This window comes from Halichoeres trimaculatus, unplaced genomic scaffold (genome assembly GCF_033239565.1).
Source record: "Halichoeres trimaculatus isolate MK-OKI-2021-1 unplaced genomic scaffold, fHalTri1.1 fHalTri1_scaffold_9, whole genome shotgun sequence".
Classification (NCBI taxonomy): Eukaryota; Metazoa; Chordata; class Actinopteri; order Labriformes; family Labridae; genus Halichoeres; species Halichoeres trimaculatus.
In genome coordinates this window covers 20,593,680-20,620,823 of record NW_027437188.1, presented here as the reverse complement: position 1 = coordinate 20,620,823, position 27,144 = coordinate 20,593,680, and the positions used below count along the sequence as shown (strand labels likewise).

General features: G+C 39.7%; 1 protein-coding gene across 4 annotated transcripts in view; it reads right to left on the bottom strand.

The window, feature by feature from the left end:
* sphkap (SPHK1 interactor, AKAP domain containing) overlaps positions 1-27,144 on the bottom strand; it is a 129,506-nt gene that overhangs the window by 10,476 nt on the left and 91,886 nt on the right. For 3 of the 4 annotated variants that reach the window (XM_074679047.1, XM_074679050.1, XM_074679048.1), the window contains 5 exons: positions 14,902-15,004; positions 13,589-13,699; positions 1,915-1,974; positions 1,385-1,525; positions 71-335 (listed from right to left, as the gene is read on the bottom strand). In XM_074679047.1, coding sequence (XP_074535148.1) covers positions 71-335; positions 1,385-1,525; positions 1,915-1,974; positions 13,589-13,699; positions 14,902-15,004 — 680 coding nt within the window. Of the gene's footprint in view, positions 1-70; positions 336-1,384; positions 1,526-1,914; positions 1,975-13,588; positions 13,700-14,901; positions 15,005-17,532; positions 17,850-27,144 lie in introns of those variants that run through there. The other variant, XM_074679049.1, reaches the window with a different exon arrangement.

The window sequence follows — 27,144 nt, the reverse complement described above, 5'->3', positions numbered from 1 at the left end:
GAGGCTGCTTGATAAGGATCATGACACAACTCAGTACAAAACATCTGTGGTTTAGATAAACAATATTCACCATTTCTGTAGCCATCATCCTCGCTGTCATCACCAAAGTGTTCTGAAGCTGTCTGGAAGTCTTCCTCTATGGATGAGATGGAGCGATTGGTATCATCATCGACCCGCTGCAGCGGTGCTCTGCTTTGCTGAAGCTGTCGCTCCCTTGCCCACTGCAGACCAATCAGGTACTTGTTGATATCAAAGATGATGCTGCTGGGTTGGTTGGAGCGTCTAGGCCCTGAGCACTGGACCAGGCATACACCTGTGCTTCTCTGCTGCCCGACCTGAAAGGAACATGTATAGATATGTATGATGCATGCACACAAAGAGGCACATAAACGCACACTTATAATTTATTCACTGGGCTCTACGAACTAAACACACTCAACCACAATGAAGCAACCAGCAAAGGTCACATATACATGCATTAAGTCCCAAGCTGTGCTACAGAATATTAACAACAAACAACCTCAGACACACTAAGTCTTCAGGTTTCATATGTGCTACTTTGACCTGTTCATGCAAATTTAATTCTTAGTGAGGGCCTTCTTGTGCTATGTGTTGACACTGACACAAAGATGTAATCTGTTAGCACCAAAAACTAAAGGATGGTCAATACTGAGGTGGAGAGATGAGCTTTGTTAGTCATTTAATTCTTCATTCTTTCTCACAGCAGTTGCCCTTTGGGGACTACCGTGCTGCTGCAGATCAATCACGGTGCATCACATTTACTCTTCATTTCCCTCTTGAAGTCAACAAGCTGTTAACTCGCTGCATGCTGAAATCATTATTGGAATGAAAAAGAACATGTGGGCTAACAGATGGCAGATGGTCTAAAAGAAAGGCAGTAATTGATAAGTATCAGCAGGGGTTGAGAAGTCCCTGCAAAGAACAATAAAGTGCTCCACACATATTTTGTGATAACAGATTTATCTGCTGACTACAGGGGCAGATGCATTATGTTTCAAACACACTGCCTGTGACCTCCCTGCTCTGTAACGACTCTGCCAATGTACCCTGTATCTTAATGACATCTGTTAAAGACAATTTGAACAACCAATGAAATGTGGCTTGAGTAGCCTACTGTTTGGTAATCACAGTCAGCGTGATGTTGTAGTCAAACACAAAAAAATGTTTGTTTGGCACACATGTATGTTAGGTAAAATAAATTCATTCCCTGTTGTGGGTTTTCCCTGCACAAAAACTCAAAATCTAATCACACAAAAGTGTGATGCTAAAGAACAGCTTGTGCCTCCAGCCTTATGCTCCAGCTCTGTTAATTCAAAGGCTGAACAAGCCTTGCAAGGTTCTGAGGACATGACTGCAAACTCACCTGAGGGGAGGAGTGTGGGTGTGTTTGGCAAGGGTCTGAGGCATCTAGGCCGCCGAGCAGTAGGATCTCATTTTCTTTCGGCTGGTGGACAGTCAGTAATTCAACAAGCTTTGGCAGGTCTGGAGACACAGATGCCAATTTCTGCAGGGGAGACAAGCCAAGCACAGAGACACAATGCTTGATGATTAGAAAAAAGATTTTCTTCGGGCAACCTCAAAACTGAACATGTGTTCTCTGTTGTTCCAATTCAGAGGGATGTAATTATGGAAATCCTTCCTGCAAGAAGGCTCGGACGACAGTGACAGCTTTAACTGTAGATTACCGCCACCACTGACGGATAAATCTGAATTTTAACAAATTTAACTGAATATCAAGCCTCTTGTTCTACATAAGCCTTTAGAATCCATGGAAACTGAGCTACAGTTTATACTGGAACACAATGAACTGGCTTCTTGAGAGAAAAGTGAGTATAAAAAAAGGAGAGCTCATAAAGCTGGAGAAGAATGATGATGGCTGAATATTCTGCTCACCTTGATGCTTTTTTCATCATGATAGTCTGTTTTCTGAGGATCAAGGTTTACAAAACAGACCTGAGAAAGACAACAAGAAAAAGACAAAAAATTAGTATGAATGGTTCATGAGTTTTTCACATCAGAGGAGCAGGAGAGCAGAGTGTCCCAAAAAGCATGTAGGTACTGTTAACTGTTTCTTTGTCACAAATTCTTCCAAAGGATAGCATCCCTCTAACTGACTCACCATTGGGGACTTCAGCGTCTGTCTGCTGTGTCTGAATAACTGCTGAATGACAGCGTCTCATTGCTAAGACTTTCTAAAAGAGACTGTCACTTCTCTCTGGGTTTGCTGGCAGCAGGTGTAAATCAGCAATGAATTTCTTTCTGTCTATGCCACTCTTTTTCAGCTTCTCTCTTCCTCTGTTTCCACTCCCTCTTTCCGCTTCTGTCACACTCTCTGCCTTCTTTCTCTTCCCATCTCACCCACCTTCGCTTCTGGCTGCAGGTTTAATGGACTGTGATGGAGTCTACATGTCAGTGCAGGGAGTCTGGGACAGTCCGCCAGCTGCTGTTTGATTCTAAAGCACACAGCCTCAGATCTGAGGTGGCATGGCCGGATTAGTCCTGTGTGGCTAAATGGATAAAGCACGACACAAACAGCATTTGGGGGTATGGGGGGGTTGATATTTCTCCCTTCAGCACTCATACCCAGACTGTGCATGTGCAGGATACTGCGAGTTACTTTGGTAGAAGTGATACGTTCACATCTCAGCTACGAATACATATGTTTCTTTAGAAATGTGAAAGCCTACCATGCTTGTCTCTGCTAATCAAAGCTTGTAGTAATGTGAGTCACTGAGGTATCTCAATCTTTGCATTTCAAAACATGCATAGGTGGGCTCCCGCTGGCTTCCTTTTTTTAATCCATATCTGCTCTGCTTGCTGCTATCTTCCCCTCATCTCTCCTCTCTAAACCTGCCAAAAATATAAATATATCATTTCAAATCATCACATCTTGACATGAAACAGTGTTTGAAATAAGTTCCCTTAAATAACCTCAGTCCTTCATGAATTTTCACCTTTTTTATCTGTTTTTTTATTTATCTGTGCCATACTCTACAAGATTTATTCCTCGTGTATCAAGTCAAGCCAGCAACAAGATCTATTTATAATTCTGTCTTTAATACTCAAAAAAATCACGCCATCTTCTGTTTGTGTACTTAGTAGTGACTAATGTAAAAACAGTAAAATCAGTCAAACCCTAATGAGTCAAAACGAGTCTGTGATTTTGCCACACTTTGTGTATTTACCTGCCATTTGAAATCAGTCAAATGAGCCACAACATCCTTCAGATGAAGACATAATGCAGCACACTCACAGCTAGAGAATTTCCCCTTCACCTCAAACTTGATATTTTCCAAACGATTACATCTAATTTGGTGAAAATTACCATCTGAAAATGGAGTCAGGTATGAAAAAATGAAAGGAAAGTCAGTGAGAGATGACGATAACAACATACCTAAAAGGATTTCGATTCTTTCTCTGATCACTTTAAGTCTGTGCAAGTGTGTATGAGTGTGTGTACCTGGACTGCAGGTGTAACCTACAGTTATCTGCACAATGATATCTCTTAAGTTACATTTTCCTGAGAGTAAAATAAACAGTTAGCTCATTTCTTGTCTGTTCACAGTAGTAAAGTGATGAGCAGCTGTTGGACAGGCTGTCAGATGTCAACCTGAACACTCAGTAAGCTGTGCCATTTAGTAAAACAAAGAAAATAACTTAATACAATTTGATGATCCTCAATTAGATGAAAAAAAGTTGCCCCTGCAGAGAGATGAAAACATCCACTGACTAATGATTTGATTTTCATACTATAAATATTTTTCTAGCAATGCAGATATGATTATGGTGACAGCTTGCAGAGTTCTAATTTAGTATCTCAATTTTCAATGTCCATCCAAACAAAATCTTGTGTATACTCAGCTTGTTCACCACCCCCTGTCTGATAACACATCGCCCACAGATGGAACACGTTTGAGAAAAAGCCAAGCAAGTGATCCATTATTTTGACTTTGAGAGGGGTTCAAGCAATTTAACCCCATCGGACGGCCAAAGCCAAGAGGCATTTGTTCTAAATTTGGGATGCAGAGAAGCGTTGAGTCATGTCTCTGTGCCACTGTGTGATACGCGCCCAGGGACATGCTCCGATTCCATCAGTTTTTCACAGACATACTAGACTGCATGCACTTGCGTCATACATCTCTCTGAAGGACTGACCACATAAACAGCTGAGGAATACAAAGGAGAAGAAATACAGACACCAAAGTGCTCTAGATGAAAGCTACACACAATCATAAAGCTGTTGGTACATGTGTTATATATCAATAACCAGAACTTTTTCTCTCTGTCTTAGTTCTCAGTTGTTTAATCGTATAGTTTCTGATTTTTATGACACCTACATCTACAAAAGAGCTGTCCAGGAACTATCTGCATTGGATCACCTTGTTTTAAAGGCTTCTGCATTTTTCCTTCATTAATACAAAAGCTAAAAAAAAAAAAAAAAAGACAGCAGTTAGCTGGAGAGATGGGGTTGCAAACAGAAAGTAGTCAGGGTTGGAATTTGAAGGTCTGCAGCACTGAGTTGGCGTATGTACACGGAGTACATGACCTTCCAGGGTGCCCCCTTTTGTCAAAATTTGACTTCATGAGCCAAATATCTTAACAAAAGCGTGCAAAAATTAAACGTATGCTTTAAAGTAAAGACTGGATCCAGTGAATCGAGCATAAAGCTACTGATGCGAAAAGTACCAATGAAGTCCACCCAGCCAGACGTTTTTGCTGTGACTCATTGGAGCAGCAGGATCAGACTTCCTGTTTGTAGATGTAAATCACAAACTTCCTGAACAGCCTTTGTGATTATTTCTGTTATGACATATCTAGGTTGTGACAAAACTCTGGCTGCAGCAGCAGATCTGGGTGTCTCACTGCATCTTCTCGCTTCACTGGGTGCTTAACCCTCGCAAATCTACAGCTGGGTACTTTGGCCCAGCCAACCACATTGAAACTTGGGGCGACTCTGACCACCTGTGCAGATGGACTGAGCAGTAATAACCCTCAAAGAAGGAAAGCAGCCTCAGGGGGAGCCAGCGGCAGTGAAATGGAGCATGTTTGAGTTTAACCTTCAAGAAAATGTTAATGATTGTGTCTTTGTGTCTGCAGGGATGAGAGTATCTGGCATTGTTTTATTCTGTACTTCAGCAGTTTTGCACCTTTAAAATAAAAAGGTCAAGTTCTGAACTTTTGTCCTCTTTGGGTTATTTCTGGTTGGATTAACCTTGGAGAGAGATTCCTGCTTGACCTTAAGAGAAGATCTACAACTTAACACCCCTAACTTAAAGTCCACATGCTGATTTTCCAATGACTTACAAAACTTTTCATTACCGTGCAAAGTGGTTTTGTTCAACCATTTAACTTTAGACATACACTCTTATTATGTCCTATTATGGCCAAAAGGCAGGGGTGCAATTTGGGGGTAAAAACTCATACAATTCTAAAGACCAAAGGCTGACATGGTCTAAAATGTGCTCAAAACATTTGCAGTAGTCAAGTTAGTGACCTTATTTAATATGTTTTCATGGGAACATAATTCTCAGGCAGCACTCCTGGCGAGGGGTGTTGGTCGACAGACTCCAACAGCAAGGATTCGATTGTCCCAAATTATTTATCCATAAAATCCTATTTAGCCTGGGACATTCAAAACTGTCAGGCAGGCAGATTTCTTTCTTTCCTCAACCCCAACACACACACACACACACACACACACACACACACACACACACACACACACACACACACACACACACACACACACACACACACACACACACACACACACACACACACACACACACACACACACACACACACTTTCAGAGCATTGTGTTCACAGAGGTGGTCAAAACAGCTAACCATTACAAGCATTTTCTTCTCCTTTGTCCATCAAAGCTTCCTCCCTCCTCAGCAGTCTTCCATCTCTGCTCACTACTCTGATCCTCCCACACACAGCTGCTGCTCTGCGTCCTTCTGTCTGCCTTTTCTTTTTAAACTGTTGTGCTTTTTCTTTTCTTTTATTCTTTCTTTATTTCTCTTTCATGTCTCCAAAAAAATATCATGTTTATACTGTATATTTAGTCACTTATATGTTGGATCCCTAATGGTTGGCTGACTTCTAAGAGGTTTAGAAAAACCAATTTTGGGTAAGTGAAAATCCCTGCAACCCCTTGTGAGGATCTACTGGTGCCTTTTGGGAAATATCCCACAAGCTGTCACTAATTTATTCGTCCTCAACCTCTTTTCAAAGTTTTTACAGCTTCTCTCATGCTCACTGACACATAATCCCTTCCTAAATTTGATTTCATTGGGTTGCTGTTTGAGAGGTTAACAGCATCAAGGCCAGGAGGCGATGCCGTGGTAATTTTTCAAATAACCCCAAAGACACACATTGCTGGTGTTGTTTTAAAAAGGGCACAGGCCCATTGATGTCACACACTACTGGTGACTACAAACAGCTTTAATTTGCATTTATAAATAAAACTACATTCAGATAACATGCAAAACATTAACTGTTTAAGATGCAAATCAGGACACAGGAAAATGAAGAATCATGTCGTGTTTTCTGCTTGAATATACAATACAAAGCCACATGACCCGAAGCTGCTTCCTATTCATCGACTGTTGTAAAAGAACAATTTCCCACTAAAAGGAAAGGGTAAAAGAACAGTCTGTATCAACAGTTTTGCATTTCTTTCTGCTGAGAGAAACAGAATGTGTGTGCCTTTGTGAGCTGTTAAATTAAAGCTGAAACCACACACACATATGCACACATAGATTCTAGTTAGGGCTTAGCTGAGTTGCTCAGTTTGGAGCTCCAGGCTAAAGAGAATATGAAGAAGCTGATGCTGTCCTGAATGTTCTCGAACATGATGATATTTTTGTTATGTAATGGATAAAGGGGGGTACGGACACATAAAGTATCTCATTGTAGTTTCTAACCACATGAGTTCAATGACATCATTTACTGAAGCTTCCTGATTAAGACATTAATGCTGAAAATGTTAAAAGATTCATGCAAGAGAACAAAAACTCTGAAAAGGATCGTGATGAAAATTGCAAACAGCAGCTTCTGCAGCTTTTAAATTCATAAATTGTAATGTGTTGTTTTCACACTTGGAGAGGTGCTCAGATGTGTTTTCATCTCAGTAGTTTTAATGCCAAGTGTTGTCATCATAACATTTTATTTTTGTTTCATCCTCAGGAGAATGTGCATATGAAGCATGTTGTGCTTTTTCTAAAGAGAAGCCAAACACTAGATTGAATCGGATGAGTTACTTCACTTACTCTTTAACAATCAAGTATGACATTGATTACATATAAAAAAAAGTCTAATGCCACAAATGATTTGTTTGTTTGTTTGTTTCTTTACAGAAACTCTTTTAAGCTTCTAACCCTCATAAAAAACATATGATGCCAAACCAGAGGTCATCTTTACCTCCCACACTGTTCCGTCTTAAACAAAAAACTACAACTATCACCATCAGCAGGTTTTGGTGTGACAGACAGTCAGTCAGTTCTGGTGTTAAGCTTTCTACGATATGTCGATAAAAGTTCACTTACAGCTGCACAATCTGTAATTTAAGACAACAGTGAATCAGCATCGACTAACCTGCACTTGAGCCTGGATTACTAGTCAGTAAAGAGAACTAAAGAACATGTTTCTTGTGCAAATGCAGTGGGGGCGTCTAAAACCTGTTCTAAAAAACTTCTATATAATCTTTCTTTTTTTCTGAGAAATTGAGTTTTAGCAGTGGAATAAAAAATAAATATTAAGGTATTTTAAACTTTGTGGCTGAAAGTTATTTGTATGGTGGCAGCCTCCCACATTCCTCACACCCAACAAAAACTATAGCATAGCTCACCAAGAAGGAAAACTGTCAGGGAAGATTACTGTACAATGTAAACATACAGTAGGTATGCCTCCAGCTATAAGAGCATACAAGCTCTTTACGCTAAACTGCCAAAAAGTTTAATTTATTTTATGTGCTAAAAACATCAAAATAACTATGTAGTTTAAGTAACAATTTAATGTTTTTGTTGAATTCCACTCAAATTTTACTGTAAAGCAAGTTTGATCGACTCTGCACAAACTCATCTTAAAATCTCAAAACCATCTCAAGGTATGTTAGTTTTTTTTCTCTTGTACACAAAACCTCGTACTTTGAATTCCGAAGGCACTGTTTGTTTTTTGTTTGGTTATTTTTATTTTTTATTTTATTTTATTTTATTTTTATTTTTCAATTCATATTCATTGTATAGACATAACAATACCCATAAGTCAAGACTTAAACAGACACGAACACAGATAAAAAAAAAAATAAAATAAAAAAAAATTCAGATTTCAGTCCATAACAACTTCACTGGTGGGCTGAACCATAACATATGAATCAAGTTGAGCATAATTTTTTTTATGAAAAGCACTTCATAAATAAAGTTTGGTCGACTCTGCACAAACTCAGTTTAAAATCTCAAAATCATTTCAAGGTTTGTTAGTTTTTCTCTCATACTTTGAATTCTGAAGGCACTGTTCATTAAAATGGGACATTAAGCTAGGTATATATAATTAGATAGTACATGATTATAAATACAGCCAGTATCTTTGATTCAGTATTTCGTACCAGTTAATAAACAAAATTGTGTTGAACATTCTTTACATTGGATGATTTTATGTTTAAAATTGTATTTGCCAAACTTTTCAGTAAAGACCTATGAACTTCCTGAGGAGGAGAGTTTGGAAAAGAAGCCACCAGCAAACTTTTGTGCGGCACCCCTGACATATAAGTCTAGCTCTGTCTGAGCTATAGCATGGGTTAGGGTTAGGATTAGGGTTATGTGATTTGTTTCAACACTTACGTAAAAGGAAGATTACAACTTTTAAGCAAATAGGTCAAAACTGTGAACCTATGACTGAAATTTGTCAACACATTGGTTTTAAATGCTTAGAGGAAAATGTTAAAATAAAAAACTAAAGTAGGTTTGTCTTTTTGCTCTAGTACTGATGCACATCACAGCTCCTTCTACATCCGACTACTTTTTTTCTCTCCTGCTTCAGGCTGTAAAAGAGAGAGCTCAGGACACTACACACCACATCAGTATAAAGTTTTACCAACCAGGCTGTGAATGGATTACTGCCCTCTGGGGTCTGCCAGTTCAAAGCAGAAAGACTGATAGCTTCGAATGAATAGTGAATTTCTGCATCTGAAATTTTGAACAACCACAAGCAAGTTTAAGTCTAGAGTTTGGGGTATTGCTCTCTCACAATTTCAAGAACTTTTTCCATCAAGCAAGTCATGTTATGTTTTATGTAAAAGTGTATGCTCGAATAAACAAACCAATCAGTGGAGAAGGAAACACAAAATGTAAATCAGATACATGAATGAACCCCTGTATCTCAAAGGGTTCTGCCCTCCTCTTCAAAAGGCTCACCCTGTGAAATATCTGAGAGGTGTTATAGAAGTGTGACTACCACAGCAAAATGGCACTTCTGCCTGGCTTTATTCATTCAAACATGAGTGAGTGATGAAAGGTGACATAATGCCGCCAGAGATACTTAATAAATTCAAAGCTTTGCCTTCATTCTTCTTCCAGTTTTTTTCCTCATTATTTCAAACTGATTCTGTTCATCAACTCTGAATTTGATCTGAAAGATGTGATGCATAAATCTGAATACTGAAGCTTATCATAAAAAGGTCATTAAGAACATGGCTTCCAGCAAAATTTGGTGTCCTCAAGTATGACTTTCCTCTATGAAAGTTTTGAATGTTTGTAGGATTTTTTTCTCAGACGCTCTTCACATTCTGTCTGGATCAGAATTCATTGTTTAAGCCTCCTCTCTCTTCACATTTTCTTTTCCCCAGTTTTCACTCTCTGCTTTCTTTCTGCCTCCCAGAACAGTTCAGGCCAGGACGGAAGAATTTATTTCTCACGGTGTCATTAATCGTAAGCCACTGTTTGATTGACTGATTGGCCACGGGGAGCCATGGATGAGCCGAGCAGAGATTTGAGAGTCAGATGAACAATCTGTCAGGGTCAGAGTCTGGGAGCGATGCTGTGAGGGAAAGGGTTGCATCTGTTTGAACTTGTATTTATATGAAATAGACACAGAGTGAGGAAAACAAACAGCCATTGTCTCACTGAAACAATACAGGAAAGATTGATGCTGCTCTATTTTTCTATTCATAAGAGAACAATGAAGGTGAAACTATCTGCATGATCCGAGATTCAGGTAAGAGCTGGAGAAACCCTCTGTTCTGCAAAGACAATAAAGAAAGAAAGAAGGTGTCTTTGTTTTGTACCTGCCAGTCGTTTGACCCAAAACCATCCATTTTAGCCTAAAAGCCTTTTTTTTTCAGATAATTCTAAAATATCTCTGATAAAACAGACAAAATTTGTTTGAATCCTGTGTGCATCTTGTCCTTTATTACACAGCTGCTGTCTGGGGTTTTCAGGAACATTCAATTTGGCACACGTCTGCTCTCACTTGCAAAGTGTGACATGAGTGTGTGAAAACGCTGCTCTTTGCTAAATTACTGCTATTCCTGTTACCTTGGCAATGATTAACAAACACTTGAGGCATGCTTCAGGAGGAGCGCACAGAAATAGATGTCAAAATACTTACTGGTGTTACATCTACTTTGAATAAGACGGGCCAGCAAAAACCAATAATGAAGGAATTCAAACGAGAACCTTGCTCGTTTTCGTGTAGAAAACTGCTGAAAGATTTTATTGCACTTGATGGATTAAATTCAAAATCAGACTTTCATTATTGATAGTCATGATATGCTCATTAAGAAACACTAACTAGGCTCAGAATTGAGACAATGGTTCCTTAACAGTTCAAGACTGCGCAGTCATTCTCACTGCTTTGTGAGACAGCAGTGCTCCTATTTTCAGAAAGAAAGTGAGAGACTAATGAAAAGCAAAGGTTACAAAAATCTGGATTTGAAAATATGAAGCCACCATGAAAGGTCTTCTTTGTGTAATATGAGGTACTGAGCTTGTGAATATGGGATCTGGGAGGATTACTGTATAATGAAGACATACATTAGGTATGCCTACAGCTAAAAGGGCATACAAGCACTTTGAGCTAAATGTTAATGTAAGCAAGCTAGTATCCCTATTAGCCTGCCACTGACCCATTTTATTAAATTCTATATCAGTGGCATAAAAGTATGCTTTATGTACAAAAACTGAATGACTTTTCTTAAGCAGGTTAAATGTTTGTGATGTTTACTATAGGAATTAAAACAAATTAGCATGCCGGCTCTAAAAGAAATAGCACTATGCCCAACAAGCTGTGATTCTAGAGAATGATGACGAGATTTTTTGTAATGTAAACCAAGTTTTTGGGCCAAAAAAGTATCTTTAAGTCAAATTTTTAGGCCTTTTTATGTCTTCACTTAGAGAGGACAGAAGGAAAATGGGGAGAGTAGGGATGTGACATGTAAAAAAGGGTGGTTGAACTATAACCCGCTTGGCCATACTGACACCCTGACAAGAAATTGAAGTAAATTCTTTTGGAGAAATGTTAACCTTTTGGAATAATCTGTGCACAAAAGAAACTCATTTGGTATTTCAGAGTGATCTGATTTGAAAGTAGTTGTGAGGTGCAGGTCATGTCTGGGTCATGGTTCAGAGATAGTGCTGCTTTACAGCACAGATAAAGAGAGACGCATTGACATTCTGCTGCAGATATTTATGCAGTGTTGAACAAACTGAATGACATCCAGGCCTGTGGTCAAATAGGATTAATACACTTTAAGAATCAAACAACTGTTTTCCTTCCCTTCCCCTAAAAAACTGCCTTAAAGCCACTGAAAGATGTAAATCCTGAATGCAATTTGCACTCAACTTGCAATTTCAGCAAGTAACACATCAAAGGTACCACATCAGAATTGGGTGAAAGGGGGATTTAGCTTCCTTTGCAGCTGAAAGCTTTTCTATTTTTATTCTATTTTCTTGTCATTTGTTGTTTTTTTTGTTGTTGTTTTTTATGACACTCCCATTTCTCACTAAAACCGCCAACAATGTGCTTAATAATTCAAACACATTCTGTTTCCAAAGCATCCTCATTACACATTAATGTCTTCAGAAAACGTTTTGCAGAGATAAGGATGAGTAATTTGTTTTTGCCCATATTTTCTTTTAGTGTGTTTTCTCTGTTTAAAAAGCCAGCTTAAGACCAAACAACATACATAACAAATATATACGACTGCCACAAGATGTGCAAGTATTGAATGAATTCCACAAAGGAGTCATTAATTGCTGTAAGTACAAAAAATACTGTATTTTGACATAACCTCATTGTATTGTATATAGAAGAGTCTGTCTTATTTTAGACATGATTATGTCCCTCGTTTTACTTTCAATTAAACGGTGAGATAAAACCAACACGAGTTGATCCACAAAACCACTTCCTGTAAAAATCATTGACCAGAGCTTCTTACAACCTAGCAGCAGTTTAAAACTCTTAAATTTGGGACAGCTTTTCATAGACAACCCGGAAACCGAACATTTTCAGGCCAAAGTGTCATACACAGCGCTTTTTAATCCATTCACAGATAAAAATTAAATATATTTTTAAGACCCTCTTTTAAAGAATGTAAAATCCACACATTTACAGACCTGGTACCAGTGTGCAGAGTTTTTCACTTTTATATGCTTCTCATTTTCTACCATAGCCATCATCAAATGTTGACCAACAACAGAGAGCCATGTTACAATTTGAAGAAGTAACCCCATTAAACTGCTTTCCTTTTAGTCAGCCAGCTGTGTTTTATGCTTGGTTCTGATTGGTCAACTCCCTTATGATGATGAGTATTAATTCTGAATAGCAAAGGCATTACTGAGGACAACCTAATCCAAATTCATGCTCCAACTGACTGCAAAGAGTTGTGACACATCGAGTGCACCGTTTGATTTCACCTCTTCCTGTTGACAATGTGACAAAAAATTGCATCTGATAGCATAAATAAATAACATTGGGGATATATCTTAATACTCTCAGTTTATTTGCAGAACTCAATTCACTGATAGCAGTGATGATAATGATGATGATGATGATGATGATGATGATGATGATGATGAAGATATGCAACACCCTGTAGCATACTTTAATTTTTGTTTAATTGAGCTTAAGGCCAAAATTATGACATCTGGGCAAATCTATTGCTATCTTTTGTCAAAACAGGGCCAATTTGGGGGTTAAAATATCAATTTTAAAAAGAACACTATATATTACAGTTGCATCATTATGTTATAGTTCAGCCAGAATTGTATCATTTTAGTCTCAAACACTAGCTGTAACCCATAAAACCTAAAGAACAAAACCTGCTTACTCAAAGCATCAAGTGAGCACCCACAACCTGCTGTGAAAACACTTTTTCCATCATCTCCAAGTCCACAGGAGCCACAGAGGACGCAGGCTGGAGAGACAGCAGCTCACCTTTTTCTTTCAAAGTGTTGACTCACTGTCATTTCAGGCCACAAAAACACTTTCAACAGCCTCAAAACCACACAATAGAAAAAGGCTTGGTCAGGCCTTGTAGTGTTTCATCATCCACAGTGTGAGACTCACCATGGTGCAACCACTCTCTGCATCGTCGTCCAGCAGGCCCAGTCTGCTCAGAGCTTTCTCGTTCCTCAGCCAGTACTCAGAAGAGTCCAGCACACTGTTGCTGCACAGCACCTGCAGAACACAGATAAAACCAGGTACAGCGGGGCTGAAATCACACAACACAGAGACACAGTACTACACACACTGAGTCACACATTCACTTTCATCCCCCTGCCTCTGTGGTCGCCCCCTGCTCGCTGGGATCAATTGACCTTTTCACTAGAACCTTCATTTCAGGATAAGTGCCTGCGACACGGGATCAATAATCTGTCAGCTGAGCAGACACAGCTCAGTATCTTTATGACAGTTATTGTCCTCCCCTGGAGGGACGTTTTAATGACCAACAGTTACAGAGCTGTCATTGTCCTGCTTACTGATAAACTCAACTGTTATGAACTATTGACTCAGATGTTTTAGTTATAATGCTTAATATTAATTTTATTATGGTGTTAAAGATTTTATTGCACTAATCATGATGAAAACAATGAGTTATAATATGATTTTCTGAAAAATTACATTTCAGAGGCAAAAAATTCTTGCCACCACATTTTATGAGTATTTTTTTTCTGACAAAAGACAGATAGTGTGCCTCTTCACTGTGTATTTTTAGTGACACATCATGCCTCCTTCATATCTGCACCCCCGGGAAAGACCATCTGTGTAAGGCCTTCGGCCAGGTGAAGATGACGTAGACTCAGCTGATTCAAGTAAAGGCCACAGGCAAGGGTCAGCAGAGCACGGACTCCATAAATAACAAAGACATCACCTTATAAGACAGGAGGGGAAGTCAGTAAAGAACATGAGCGCTAGGCTAATTAGACGCAAACACCAGAGTGTCCAGTCAACGAAACACACACACACACACACACACACACACACACACACACACACACACACACACACACACACACACACACACACACACACACAAACACACTTTGAAGGGAAATTCAATCTAAACTCCAGCTCAGCCCACTGATCTGTGCGATTTCCCCTCCTGTCTCTCTGGCGCTGGGGGATGATAAATCTACAGGGCTGACCCGAGGGCCTGGCTGTTCCTCTTATTAAACCACCCCTGGGTGTGCGAGGCACCCCTCAGGAGGAAATGAAAATCACTGCACCACACCAAAAGATAGCGTGGGGGGGCAATATGATTGACAGGTGCACAGGCTGAGAGAAAAAGAGTTTAAGTAAAGATGGTTGACAAGAGGTCATTCAGCACACAGACAGAGGGATACACAAGTGAACGGCTGTTCTCCACAGCTGATCTTTACCTTCTTACAGGCGCTGATAGACGAGGCTGCTGTGCTCTCTGTGCTGCCTCCCTCCACCTCCACAGACTCTGAGCCTTCAAACATGGCAGACGACTGGAAGTTACTGCGGGGCAAAAGGACACAGAGCTGACTCTGTCAGAGCAAGTTCTTGTCAAGTGCACAACACTTCCACAATACAAAAAAAATAAACAGATAAACAACAACAGTGAGTTCAGTTTGAATGCTTTTATCTCTGCTCTGACTTGAAAACCCTGTCACGTTAATTCAAACTATTCTATATGATTTTATCAGACATCTTCTGTCAGATCACTACAGTCCCCTGGGCTGAATAGGTAATTCCTTTATCCAGATCCATTAGGGTCAGAACAGCTTTTAACACCACAACTTGGGAATAAGAAAATGTATGGACCATTTAACCAGCCAAAAGGCAGTCTCAATGTGTAAAGGGTTCTTGATGTGGGTCTTTTAAATTCATTATCATACATAATGTATTGTGGTAGTAAACATTTTTGGAGGATTTTTACAAAGTCTTAACTCAAGGCAAAGACTTTCCTGTATGACTAGCACATTTTGGATCCATTAAAGAGCTGTAGCTCTCTGTATACATGTTAAAGCCCCAATAAGGAGCTTCCTGGTTGTTGGTTTAAAACAGGGTGAAAATAAGAGCTATGTCTTCATACAACCGATAAAAACAAACAAGACCATTTGCAACACAACTGACAGAATATACTCTAACCTTCAATTCCTGTCTGCTACCAAGTGATAGGTGTTAGAGTCTTAGTCTTAAGCTAGTTTATTTTGTTTTATCCTATCCAAATTTGCAGTTGTGTAAAATATTAATTGCACAAAAAACAGCAATAGCTAAGAACAACATGGAGAGATAAGAAAATAGTTGTTTGTTTGAGGACTTCAGTCACAACATAGGCCCTCTGTATGCAGCTGAGCATGAACAAATCTTCAAATTCAAAGTCAAATTCTATTTTGCTCTTTCATGCCATTTGACTATGGCAGCAAACCAAACAGAGATAAACTGCACGTAACCCTTCTTGTTCACACTCATCCAAAACTAATCTACAATCTGTAGTGAAAGTCGATCACACAGCAAAACACAGCAAGCTCAAAAATCCCAGAAAGGCGTCATTATCCTGCACGCATGCTATCAGTGAGATAAGCAAAATCGAAGCTTAACTGGAATGGCATTAATGAGGATCAATTTGCAAAATAAAGACGCTGGGGATGCACATTCAAATACGAGCAGCTGTTTTATTTTCTGTACTCAACATATTTCAGAGCAAATTAAAAGCGCTTGGTATTGAGAGCCCCTGAGGGATCACACAACTGGATGTGTTCACAGTTAATGTCACTATTTATCTCTGTTTGGTTTGCTGCCAAACTGTCCCCTGCCTGATGTAAATAATGGAGTCACAGGAACAGTCAGTTTGTACTGAGGACGTTCAAAAAAATGGTGAACTGGCGATAAGTGGATGTGATGATGTTTAAATTGGTACACACACACACACACACACACACACACACACACACACACACACACACACACACACACACACACACACTCTGCAGTGAATATGTTGGATCCATGCAGAAAATTAGAATCGAACGACACTGTAAAAAATGAGGGTGAATAACACTGTAAAAGGAGACAGGGACACCACTTTCACTGATCTTCTTGCAAATTTTGAGTGATTATATCAGAGACCTGGAAATGACCAGCGGGACAGACTGTCACGCACGACCTCCTTTTTAATCTTTGCTATCACGACACGCGGATGATTGACAGATTGGTGCGCTCTCGTGCTCCAGGGCGCCAGGTATCCAGCAGACATCCCCCAGATGTGAGGACAGAATTAACCCCTGAAATGTCTTGCTCTCAAGTACAGCCCACGGTCAGTTTTAAGTGTCTGTATGACTGGCTTAGGTTTCAACCTGAAGGTCAGTTTAACAAAGAAAAAAGACAACAATTCTGGTGGCAGGATTCATTACTTTGGAAAGCATTCAGTTGCGCAAAATAATCAATATGGTAAGTTTAGGCACCAGGGACTGCAGAACCATTCACTTAGGGCTCTGTTTTGCCAGCTAGCACGGTAATAGAGAAATGCTTAATTTAAAAAACGCAGGGTTAAAAAAAAACATCTGGATTTTCACTGAGACCGTGCTGTACTTTCGTTGATGCTGCACATGTCTCTCAGACATCTTGTTTATTGCACGAGCGCGGACAGTCAACTGTGAAAGGGGCTTACTGCACCACTGTGCGTGACTGTTTGTGCGCTCTCCAACACTGAAACATACGCTGACACACTTTGTACTATAAAACCAAATACTTCAGTCCAGCATTAAAAAACGGTTAGGAACTCGCTTTCAACTCTTTCATTCTGGGTGTTTGTAAGAATAAAATACAGGGAATATTGTTTTTAAACAAACGTAGCTGCAAACTCATGTGTATTATGTTGAAGGAAAACAATAGAAAGGCGAAATATTTGTACAAAAATTGATAAAACAGCGTGCTTACAAGTAAAAATTACAGTGCCCGTGGAAACGTTCTGACGTGCGCTCTTGGTTATCGACTGTATTACCGTTTATATCCCAGGATAATAGGCACAAACAGGCTCTTACCTCGGCGTTTTCAGAAGGCACTTTGCGCCTGCCATTCCGTCAAAAATATAAAAACTATCATCAACCAGTGGAATTAATTCCTGTAGGGGGGCAGGGGGCGAGGGAGAGGTACAGTGTAGCGCCTCGACGCGTAAATGTCCCCGGGACACTCTCCGGTCCCGATGCGCATCCCCGACCAAGCACTGAAGGAATCCAGGACTGTCCACCGTAAATGCAAGAGGACTGTGGTGAACTGAGACCCGCAGAAGCACTGCTAGTAGCAGTAAAGACCTCTGTGTGCCCTGCGCGTCCGTGTGCCAAGTGCAGAGTGCAGGCGTAGGAGCCCCGCGCGGATCAAACGTAATGAGCTGCACGACGTAGGCAAGGGCAGACACGGACCGTGCGCGTGCATAGCGACGCACAAGCATGTGTACAAACAGACCCTCGTGCACGATGATGTTGTGCTTCCTTTGCACCATCTGAGAATAAGAAAACACTTTAAAGAACATAAGAAGTCTGATTTATTTATCAACAGACAGAAGACTGGAGCAATGTGTGCGGGGCAAAAACATCAACAGCGTGCTTTTAATTCCAGGCATTTAAAGATCATCAGAAACAAACAAACAATAACTAAATAAATAAACAAGTATCAAAATGCATGCATGCTCATTTCCCTTCCAGTGCCTCTCCTGTTGTTCATTCCTCTTCATACATCACAAGAAGTTGAGGCAACAGACTTCACCCTTCTGTTTCCTCCAACAAGCAGACAAAACACGTATGAACATACTTGAATGCTGTTTATCAATCACCCACATGTAGCTTTGACAAGTCAGTATTTCCTTATTGCTTTTACCCTTAACACTAAGAATAAAGATTTTCTTAAAGAGTATTATTTTAATAAATGTTGCAATGACATCATTGTTTTTAATTGTAACTAACTTTGGTGATAAAATTGAAAGTCAAGTTGTTTCCCAGTCTCATAGTTGTGTGATTTATGCTTGTTGGTAAAATTGCTGTTTTATGGGATGCTTTTAAGTTTTACAATTTCTTTGACCACTGGGAACTCTATTCGTTTGTGTTTTTGGCAGCTGGCAGCAGCTCGATAAATCAGACTCTGGTGTTTAATCACATCCTGGTCTGCTGTGGTGAGTTACTACTTTTCAGCAAACAATTTTTCTATCAATGTACTTTTTAGCTGCAATGGAGAAAAATTGATTTGGACTCAAGCTCGAGGCATCTGTGAGTTCAATATTCTGTCCGCCACCTCTGAGTTTTTGTTCTCATTAGCTGAAAACTCTGTTAAAAAGCTAATATTTTAGTTTTTGCTTTACAGGCTTTGTGTGTATCACTTTTCTTTGAAGGTAAGCAAAAGTTGAGCCTCACACAAAATTCAACACGGAGCTGTTCAGAGTACACCACAAAATATGCATTGTTTTTGCAATTCTGTTGACTTTTCAGTGAGAAACAGATGTGACGATACATACATACATTGACTTTTTCTCTGTTTCAAAATCTTTAAAATCATAAAAGAAAGCACATAAATCTTTGTAGTTGGGCCAGTGTGAGCACTGATGTTCATATGTACACACACACACACACACACACACACACACACACACACACACACACACACACACACACACAGTCAATCTTCTCAATTGCTACAGGAGACCTCCATCATCTCAACCCTCAGCAGCAATAAAAGAGCCTTTAGAGGAATATCTGCTTCTCTGTATCTGATGGTTAGTCTAAAATTCCTCTCTATGGACCCCTAAGGAGGTCAGCACATAATCAGACGGGGGTAAAAGGAGTCATGACCCTTGGTTTTGTATCATCCCACTGAGACTGTCAGGAAAGAGGCTGGTAGGGAGAAAGAAGAAAATTGTGGATATTAGAGGAAGTAGGGGTCCTGATGAGATGATCTGTAAGTGCATGAGAGCGAGAGAGAAACACAAAGAGAGAGGAATACAGACTCATTTATACAGTCATGGAAAAATTATTAGACCACCCTTGTTTTCTCCACTTTCTTGTTCATTTTCATGCCTGTTACAACTTATGGTACATTTGCTTTGACCAATATAATAACAACAAAAATAGCTCACAAGAGTTTAATTTAAGGGTTAATACTTTGCCATTTTCTGTGGTTTTCTTGTTAAAAACCCAAATCACTTAGGCTATTACATTAACACCCATGGCATTGTACTGCCGAAAACAGCGCTTTTTGGCATACCATGTTTTTTTCTGCCTGTTTTAGTCACATTAAACATTTGGAAGTTAGATTGCATAACCATTGTTTCTGATGACTGCAGCCATTTGTCTTGGCATACTCTCCACCAGCTTCTGACACTGTTCTGCTGTCACAGCAGCCCATTCCTGTTGCAAAAATTTAAACAGATCTGCTTTGTTTTGGAGCTTATGGTTCTCCATTTTGTTAAATGATGTTTCACATGTTTTCAATTTGATTTAGATCTGGTGATTGAGCTGGCTAAGGGTTCAAACGTTCAGGCTTTAATTGACCTTGATGTGTGGCAAGGAGCATTGTCTTGTTGGGAAATCCAGTCATTTGAGTCAGGAAAAAGTTTTCCAGCTGATGGAAGAAGACTGTTTTCAAGGTCTGAACCATCTCTTAGTTATGCTGCTATAGGTTTAGACTGCCAGGGGGAAACTGGCACACAAGGCTCCTGTGGCCCTCTCTCCTCTATCTGTCTGTCTAACTTCTTATCTTATATCTCATTGTGATTACTGACCATACATCTCTCCAGGAGTCTCTGGGTTTGTCTTGTAGGTTCTTCTGGGTTGCTGTGGACAGCCTGCTGCTGTGGACCTGTCAGACTCTGGCTGCTATGGCTTTGGATTGTTGCTGGGGATGGCCTGCTGCCGTGGACCCGTAAGATTTGCTTAAAAAAATTGCCCCAGGTTTGTGCCTGTTAATTTTTTTTTTCTTTGCCATTGTAACTTGCTAAATGCTGCAAAGTGTTGTTCTTATGGTGGTTTAAGATGTAATAAGGCTCCTCATCTTGCCTTGATGTTGGGTTTCTGCTAATAAAATTTTAAAATCATTAACGGGTCTTGATCTGTCTTTTGTTTTAGGCATTTTGTGACAACTGACAACTTCTAAGATGTGCTACAGCTTGAATGTAAGCAGGAAACCAGTCTTGGCCTTTGCATGTGGAGTGCTGCTTATGACATGAAATGGTCTCTTATATACCCTGGGCATACAATGAAGCTTAAGCACGTCAGACAGGACATTAAAGTTGTAGCAGTGCTCTCTGTGTCTCATTGTGCTGACTCTGTAGAGATTGCGCTTCATGTAAACAGACACTTCACCATGACGTAGGCTGGCCATGCTCATGTGTGATACCCGCCAATGTCTGGTTTGGCACGGTTTGGATGGCCAGTGTGACCAGGCCCTAAATATCATGTTATCAACTGCATTTCTGTAATGTTCATTGTATTCTTCAGGTAATATACCTTTAGTGGTACCAGACATGAAAATGTACAAGAATTTGAACAAAACAAAGGTGGTCTAATATTTTTTTCCATGACTGTACTTTTATGAGACTGTATGCCCCCCGATAACATCTGACTTTTCCAACAATTCAAAATCCCAGTATCCGTGAGGTACTTTTGCTACTGATAGGGAAACATGCATGTATTTAAGAAATGAAAAAAGAACCTAATGAAAATTGAATCTTGTAAAGGCCTCTTGTAATTCAGTGCTAGTTTAGCAACTCAAAAAATGTTGGGAGCCAAATGTGCATCCACATTGTCTTTGTAACCCACTGACAGGATTTGCATAAGCCAGCATGCTAAACATCTCATTACTAATTCCTGAATGATTCTGTGTCAAACGACAACTGCCTGGCACCAATCTTGGCAGCGTTAAGATGCAAACTGCTCTTCTAGGATGCAACAAAAAAAAGAACAACTACAGCGCAAATGTCTTTATTCTGTCCCAGCACCCAGGGACCAAAGGGAAACCATTGCTGCTTGTTTTTTTAAACAACAAAAAGCCAGTTAGAGTTTGTGTCAAAGTGGGCTAGTAACAAGCTGGGTTTCTTCAACATAGACTCAAAACAGTATCAACAGCTACAACAACTAGAACTGTTCCGTTGTAGGGCCACAACAGCAAATGTGCCACTGGTATCAGTCACTATGTAAAACAAAATAAAATAAAATAAAATAAAAAACAACTAAATAATAATAAAAATTATAATAATAATTTGTAACAAATATTGGGTTGGTAGTGATGAGATTCTGTGCACTCACTTTTTTTTTTTTTTTTTTATAATGATTTTCTACTTCTGTATCCTTGCTGCACAAGCCTGCACCCTCCCTTCTCAGACAACATTTAGGAAGCCAATCGGCATAGCAACTCATTTCCATATCATCACTGCCCAATCAGATCACTTCTTGAGTAATAAGGTTTAAAAAAAAAAATTGGAGATTGCAGATCCTTCCCAGAGACAGAATTTGTGATACGTTTTTGCACCTTGAAGCCTTGCTTATAAATAGCTGGGACATGTTGTCAACAGATCAAAATAACAACTAATATGATTTAAAATAAAACTCAGATACCCCTTTTCCATTAATATGCACTTACTCTGACATTCAGCTTCATAAGCACATTCACAAAGTTATAAATGAAACTAACAAGCTCTGTCAGTGTCATTGTGATGGAAAAAGCATTTTTTCCCGGCACAGTTATTTTCTCCAGCTGCACTCTTTGATGACCTGCTGCATCACCAAGTGTCCTGCTTCTAGGTTTAAAAAAAATACCTTTTTCAAGCTAAATACAATTATTACCATAATCCGTTTCTAAATAAGAAAATTGATTGCTTGAGATAGTTTGAATGACTTCATGGTGAGTAAAAAGTGATAATGTTACAACTACAAGCAGCAAACAAAGAAGACAGGCAGACTTATTGTGTAAGCACGTGTCAGCAGAAAACACAATATGTAACACACTGAATCATCCTAACTTTTATTTTCTCAGAAGGATCTGTAAGTGCGAGAACTCTTTTCAGACAAGATGAATAGAGTGCCATCTCCTTCAATCACCTTCCTGTACTGTGTGTGAGAGAGAGAATTAACACTAAAACCACCTTAAACATAAGAGCATTGGTGCAAACAACCTTGTGCAAACACACCTTGAACTCAAAAATATCAGTAGTACAAATCTCTTAAATCTTCTTGAAAATAATGTGATGTAGATAAAATGAGTAGTGAATGTTGGTAGGCTGTGTGGTGTTTTCTCACTTGCTATGATGTTTCTTTTCTTCATCTTTCAGAAAAGAGAGCACAGTGTTGTCAGTATTTTTTCAGGTAATCTAAAGGGAGAGGTCAAAAGTAGGCAGCTTATTTGAGGCAATATGTTGTTTCCCTTGCTGAAATGGTGATGAATATCTTCAGGAGAGAAATGCCTTAGATAGGGTACAGTATGAAAACTGGAGCAGTATGTTGGTTTTGGCAGGAAAGAAACTCCCACATCATCTCTCAGATTTTGCTGCTTAGTGACCTCAAAAGGTGACCCAAGTACTATATCACTATAAATCCCCCCCTCCTATCATCTCCTCCGTCTAAATATAGATGCAGAATCACAATAAGGAGCTGGAATAAAACCAGCATCTGCACTAGGCCAGAGATATTTATGGGAAGTGTTGAGTGTTGGGCACATTCATATGATCACTATTTGATGGCCTGCAGTGAAAGTATTGTACATTGACACAGAAAAGATGCAACACAACTCATCTAACAGAAAGCACTTACATGTCAATATGATGATTTCTTGCTGAATGTTGTTAATAATCACTCACTAGATGCCCACACTAAATTTGTACAGGTTTTCAAACCACTACATCTTGTATAAATCCCTGAATCTGTCTATTAACTGCTAAAAAAAAGTATTACCATTTCTAAAAATAGCTCAATATCTTCACAAGACTTGCTGGTATGCTGAGGTCATCACATAAGGGTTGTACTGGCTTATAACATGTTAATGAGGCGGGCCACAAACACCAACTTCTGCCCATAGCCCTGCCCCCCACAGGCCTGTGGAGGGCTGGCCAATCAGAGGTAAGGGGGTTTATGGAGTGGGGAGCCTTAAGCCCCGTTTCCATCAAGCGGTCCGGTTTACTTCAGAATGGTTTTGTATAGGTTGCGTTACCACAGCCAACAGTGCCCCCTCATGGTAGGCAGGGTGTAAACTGGATGCTGACAGCTGCATGTGTACATTTTATTGACAAAATATGCGCTAGAATTCCTTCATCTTTTGTTCAGAATCAGCTACCTATCACAGGTAACTGGCTCCACCTCCTTCTCATTCATTCCCACAGTGTCTCAGCTCTTCAACACAGTCGGACGCTGAGCATCATCTGACTTCAGTGGGGAAGCATAGAGTGGGTTGTTCCACTGTGGAAACTGGAAGGTCATTGGATAAACGCTGAGCTTTGTCCCACCCATCGGACACTCAGCGTCTCTGGGGGTCTATGAGGCAGTGGGCTGGCCTGGACACTGGGCTTCTGCATGATGATTGGATGATCTGTCTGAGGCCGAATCTCTTTTTTATTGACAGTGAAATAAGCCAGTCAGCGATCTTGAAGTATAATCCTCCACCTGAGAATCTTCTCAGTTGTTCTGGACTGATCCGGAGGCTTTATCGATCCCCAGCGAGTTTACCTTTCTTAAAAACAATGAATGTTCAGAGAACACCGGTGAAATCCCTAGAAAAAACACCTGATTGGTACAACAGGGTCACAGATCATTTTCTTGAAAAGGAATGGAGGGTAGAATTTAGGTTTAAATAAATTAACTAATTTATGATGTAGGCCGGAAAAAAAATTGAGCTTCCCCTCCTTGACTGACCAGCAGCCACCACTGCAGTAGAAACACTGTAAAATGTGTGCCCTGCCGAGACAAACCAAACTGAGCCACTTGGTGGAAACGGGGCTTTAGAGACACAGCTCAAATTAAGTGCGAGAAAAATTGGATTTTTTTTTTAACTGTACCATATTGTGAGGGAATGATCTGAAAAGCTTTTGTTCTTGTTTAAAAAATGAGCCTCCTTATGAGCCTTGAGAAAGAAAGCAAGAGTTGAAAATGTGTGTTGTTATTTTCTATTTAGAAGCTCTGAGTGTTTCTCATCATTCACTCTATCAGGCTCCATCTTGGAAGAAACATCAGAAGAACTTCATTTGAGGCCTCCTGTCTCTGAGTCACAGCTCCAATCATTGGCCTCAATCAGACCTCCAATGTGATCTTTACCTGGCTATATTATCCTGGTAATGACATCTGATCAACCAGCCTCTGTGATTATACCTGGTATTAAAGAGTCCCTGATTATCTAGATAATGAATTCAGGATCAGACATCATCTTAATGCCAGGTGTTAATAGGTTCATTATTTGATATTAACAGTTATTAATAGGCCCAAATACTTCACCATGGAGCCTTGAGAGCCAGTCACTTTTCCAGCCTTTCTTCTCTCTGTAAAATGAAAGCATGCCAGAAGCTCTGTGTGATATTCATGCATTTAGCATCAGGCTCAGCATGCAAGTGCGCTGATGGCTCTGAAGTTTTCTAAATCAAATCAATCTAGCGAGAAATCGCAGGGCTTTGAACTGGTCAGAAAGTGTTTCAAAGAGTTGCATAGCAACAGCGAGTCAGTTTTACGTTTCCGAGGCAGACAGCAAACAGATAATAAACAGACAAGTACCAGCCAAGAAAGACAGAACAATACAAACTGTTGCACACCAATCTGCACAGTTCTTGAATACTAAATACTCATACTCCCTTGATGTTTACCCTGATGCACACAAATGCACACATTAATAAATATGATGCTCAATTCCCCCCCTCAACTTTTTCAGTGTTTTTCCTCCCTCTGCTCCTCCTCCCACTTCATATTACTTTCTGCTCTCATCTCCTTCTCTCCTCCCTCGTCTCCTCCTCAAGTCATTTCCTCCTTTCTACCTCCTCGTCCTTTTTCATCATCTTCTTTGTTGCTCTCCACACATCTTAATCCAAAGAATTTTCACAGAGAGAGGGGGGGTACTAATCCACTGCGCACATTCTTAAAATAAAAGATGGAAGGACAACTAAAGTGGAGATAAAAGGGCAGACTGCTCTCATCAGCGTAGAGGAGACATCTGAGGGTGCTGGAAGGAAAAAAAGCCTATGAAGAGGGAAACGGCTGGAGTACTGGCTTCCTCTCACTGTCAGGAACTGTGTCTCGTTGGGGCTATTTATAATCTAACGGTGACTACAAAACTGAACTGTTTTGCATAAGAAGAGGAAAGAAAGATGGAGAGGATATGATCAGTCACTCTGGTTGCTGTGTGAAGTTTTAATTATGCAACATTTGAAGGGGAAGTAGCTTAGCCTTGTCCTCTGGTCTGGCAGTTCACATTGGAGCTTTAGTCAGTAAATATGCAAAGAGAGTTCAAATCAAGGTACATGCAGGTAAATGTCAACACCTCTGAGATTACTGACTTTTTTTTCTGAACCTATCATAAAAGCTTGGGTGTATGATCATCCCAATCCAAAAAGATAGACCGTTTACTTTTTTCCTATAAATCAATATGCTGTCTGCTCATTTTTTAATACCTTGGCTTGGATTTGATCACCAAGAAAACCAGAGATATCCCTTAGTTTATGGATAAAGTTCGGCTGGACTGTGTTGTAAACAGCATGTTTTTTTCTCTTGACTAAATATGCTTGTTATAGCATCCTTTTTGCCTGTAATTTTGCTAGGGAGGGCCAAATACTGATACCAGCCTTTTTTCAAGGTATTGGTACTTGTGAAGGCTGCAGATACAAGCAGCAGATAATCTAGGCAAAAAAATCTTACGTCAAGCAAGTCCTCGCTACTAGATGCTGCTAATTGCTGCGGTTTAACACCACTGCAAATGTGTGCCAGGTCATTTTCAGACAACATGAATGAACCAGAAAGAGTTAATGGTTGAACTTTTGTATTTTGCACTTATGTTTACTTTAAAAAATACTTAATTTCTGACAGTTGTTAGTTTTATTGTGCACTTTTAATATATATATATTTTAATATTGATCAAAAAAGTTCAAAACTCAGAGAGAGTTGTTTGTGTTTTATTTGGACTTAATGACATAGTGACTGTGCTGTCTGATCAAACTGATCTGTCACTGTTAATTGAAATTTTATGTATCAAAAGTACTAGTAGTATCGGTACTTGGTATCGGTGAGTACTCAAGGAGTACTCGTACTGGTATCAGTCTGCATATGAAGTGGTATCGAACATCCCTAAAATTTACTATTTCACTAGGTCGGTACTTATATGTTTCCTCCTGCTGCTGCTAGGCAAGTTTTTTTTTTTTTTCCACAAGGCAGGTCTTTCGTGAGATTATCCTTCCTTCTTTTTAAGTCCAAACAGCCTCTGTATTGAGTGCAGTGTTAAGTGCTGCTGCTCCTTTTTTGGCGTTAATGGATATACAATGGCAAACATTTTATAAAGGGTCAAACAGCCATGAGCATCATATGCAGTAGTGTAAGCAGGATTTCAGTATACCAACACATAACACAGGATGAGTTCTCAGCATTGATAAGAAAAGGCTGTTTCTTTAATATCACCTTAAATCTACTTTACACAGCAATTTACCTCAA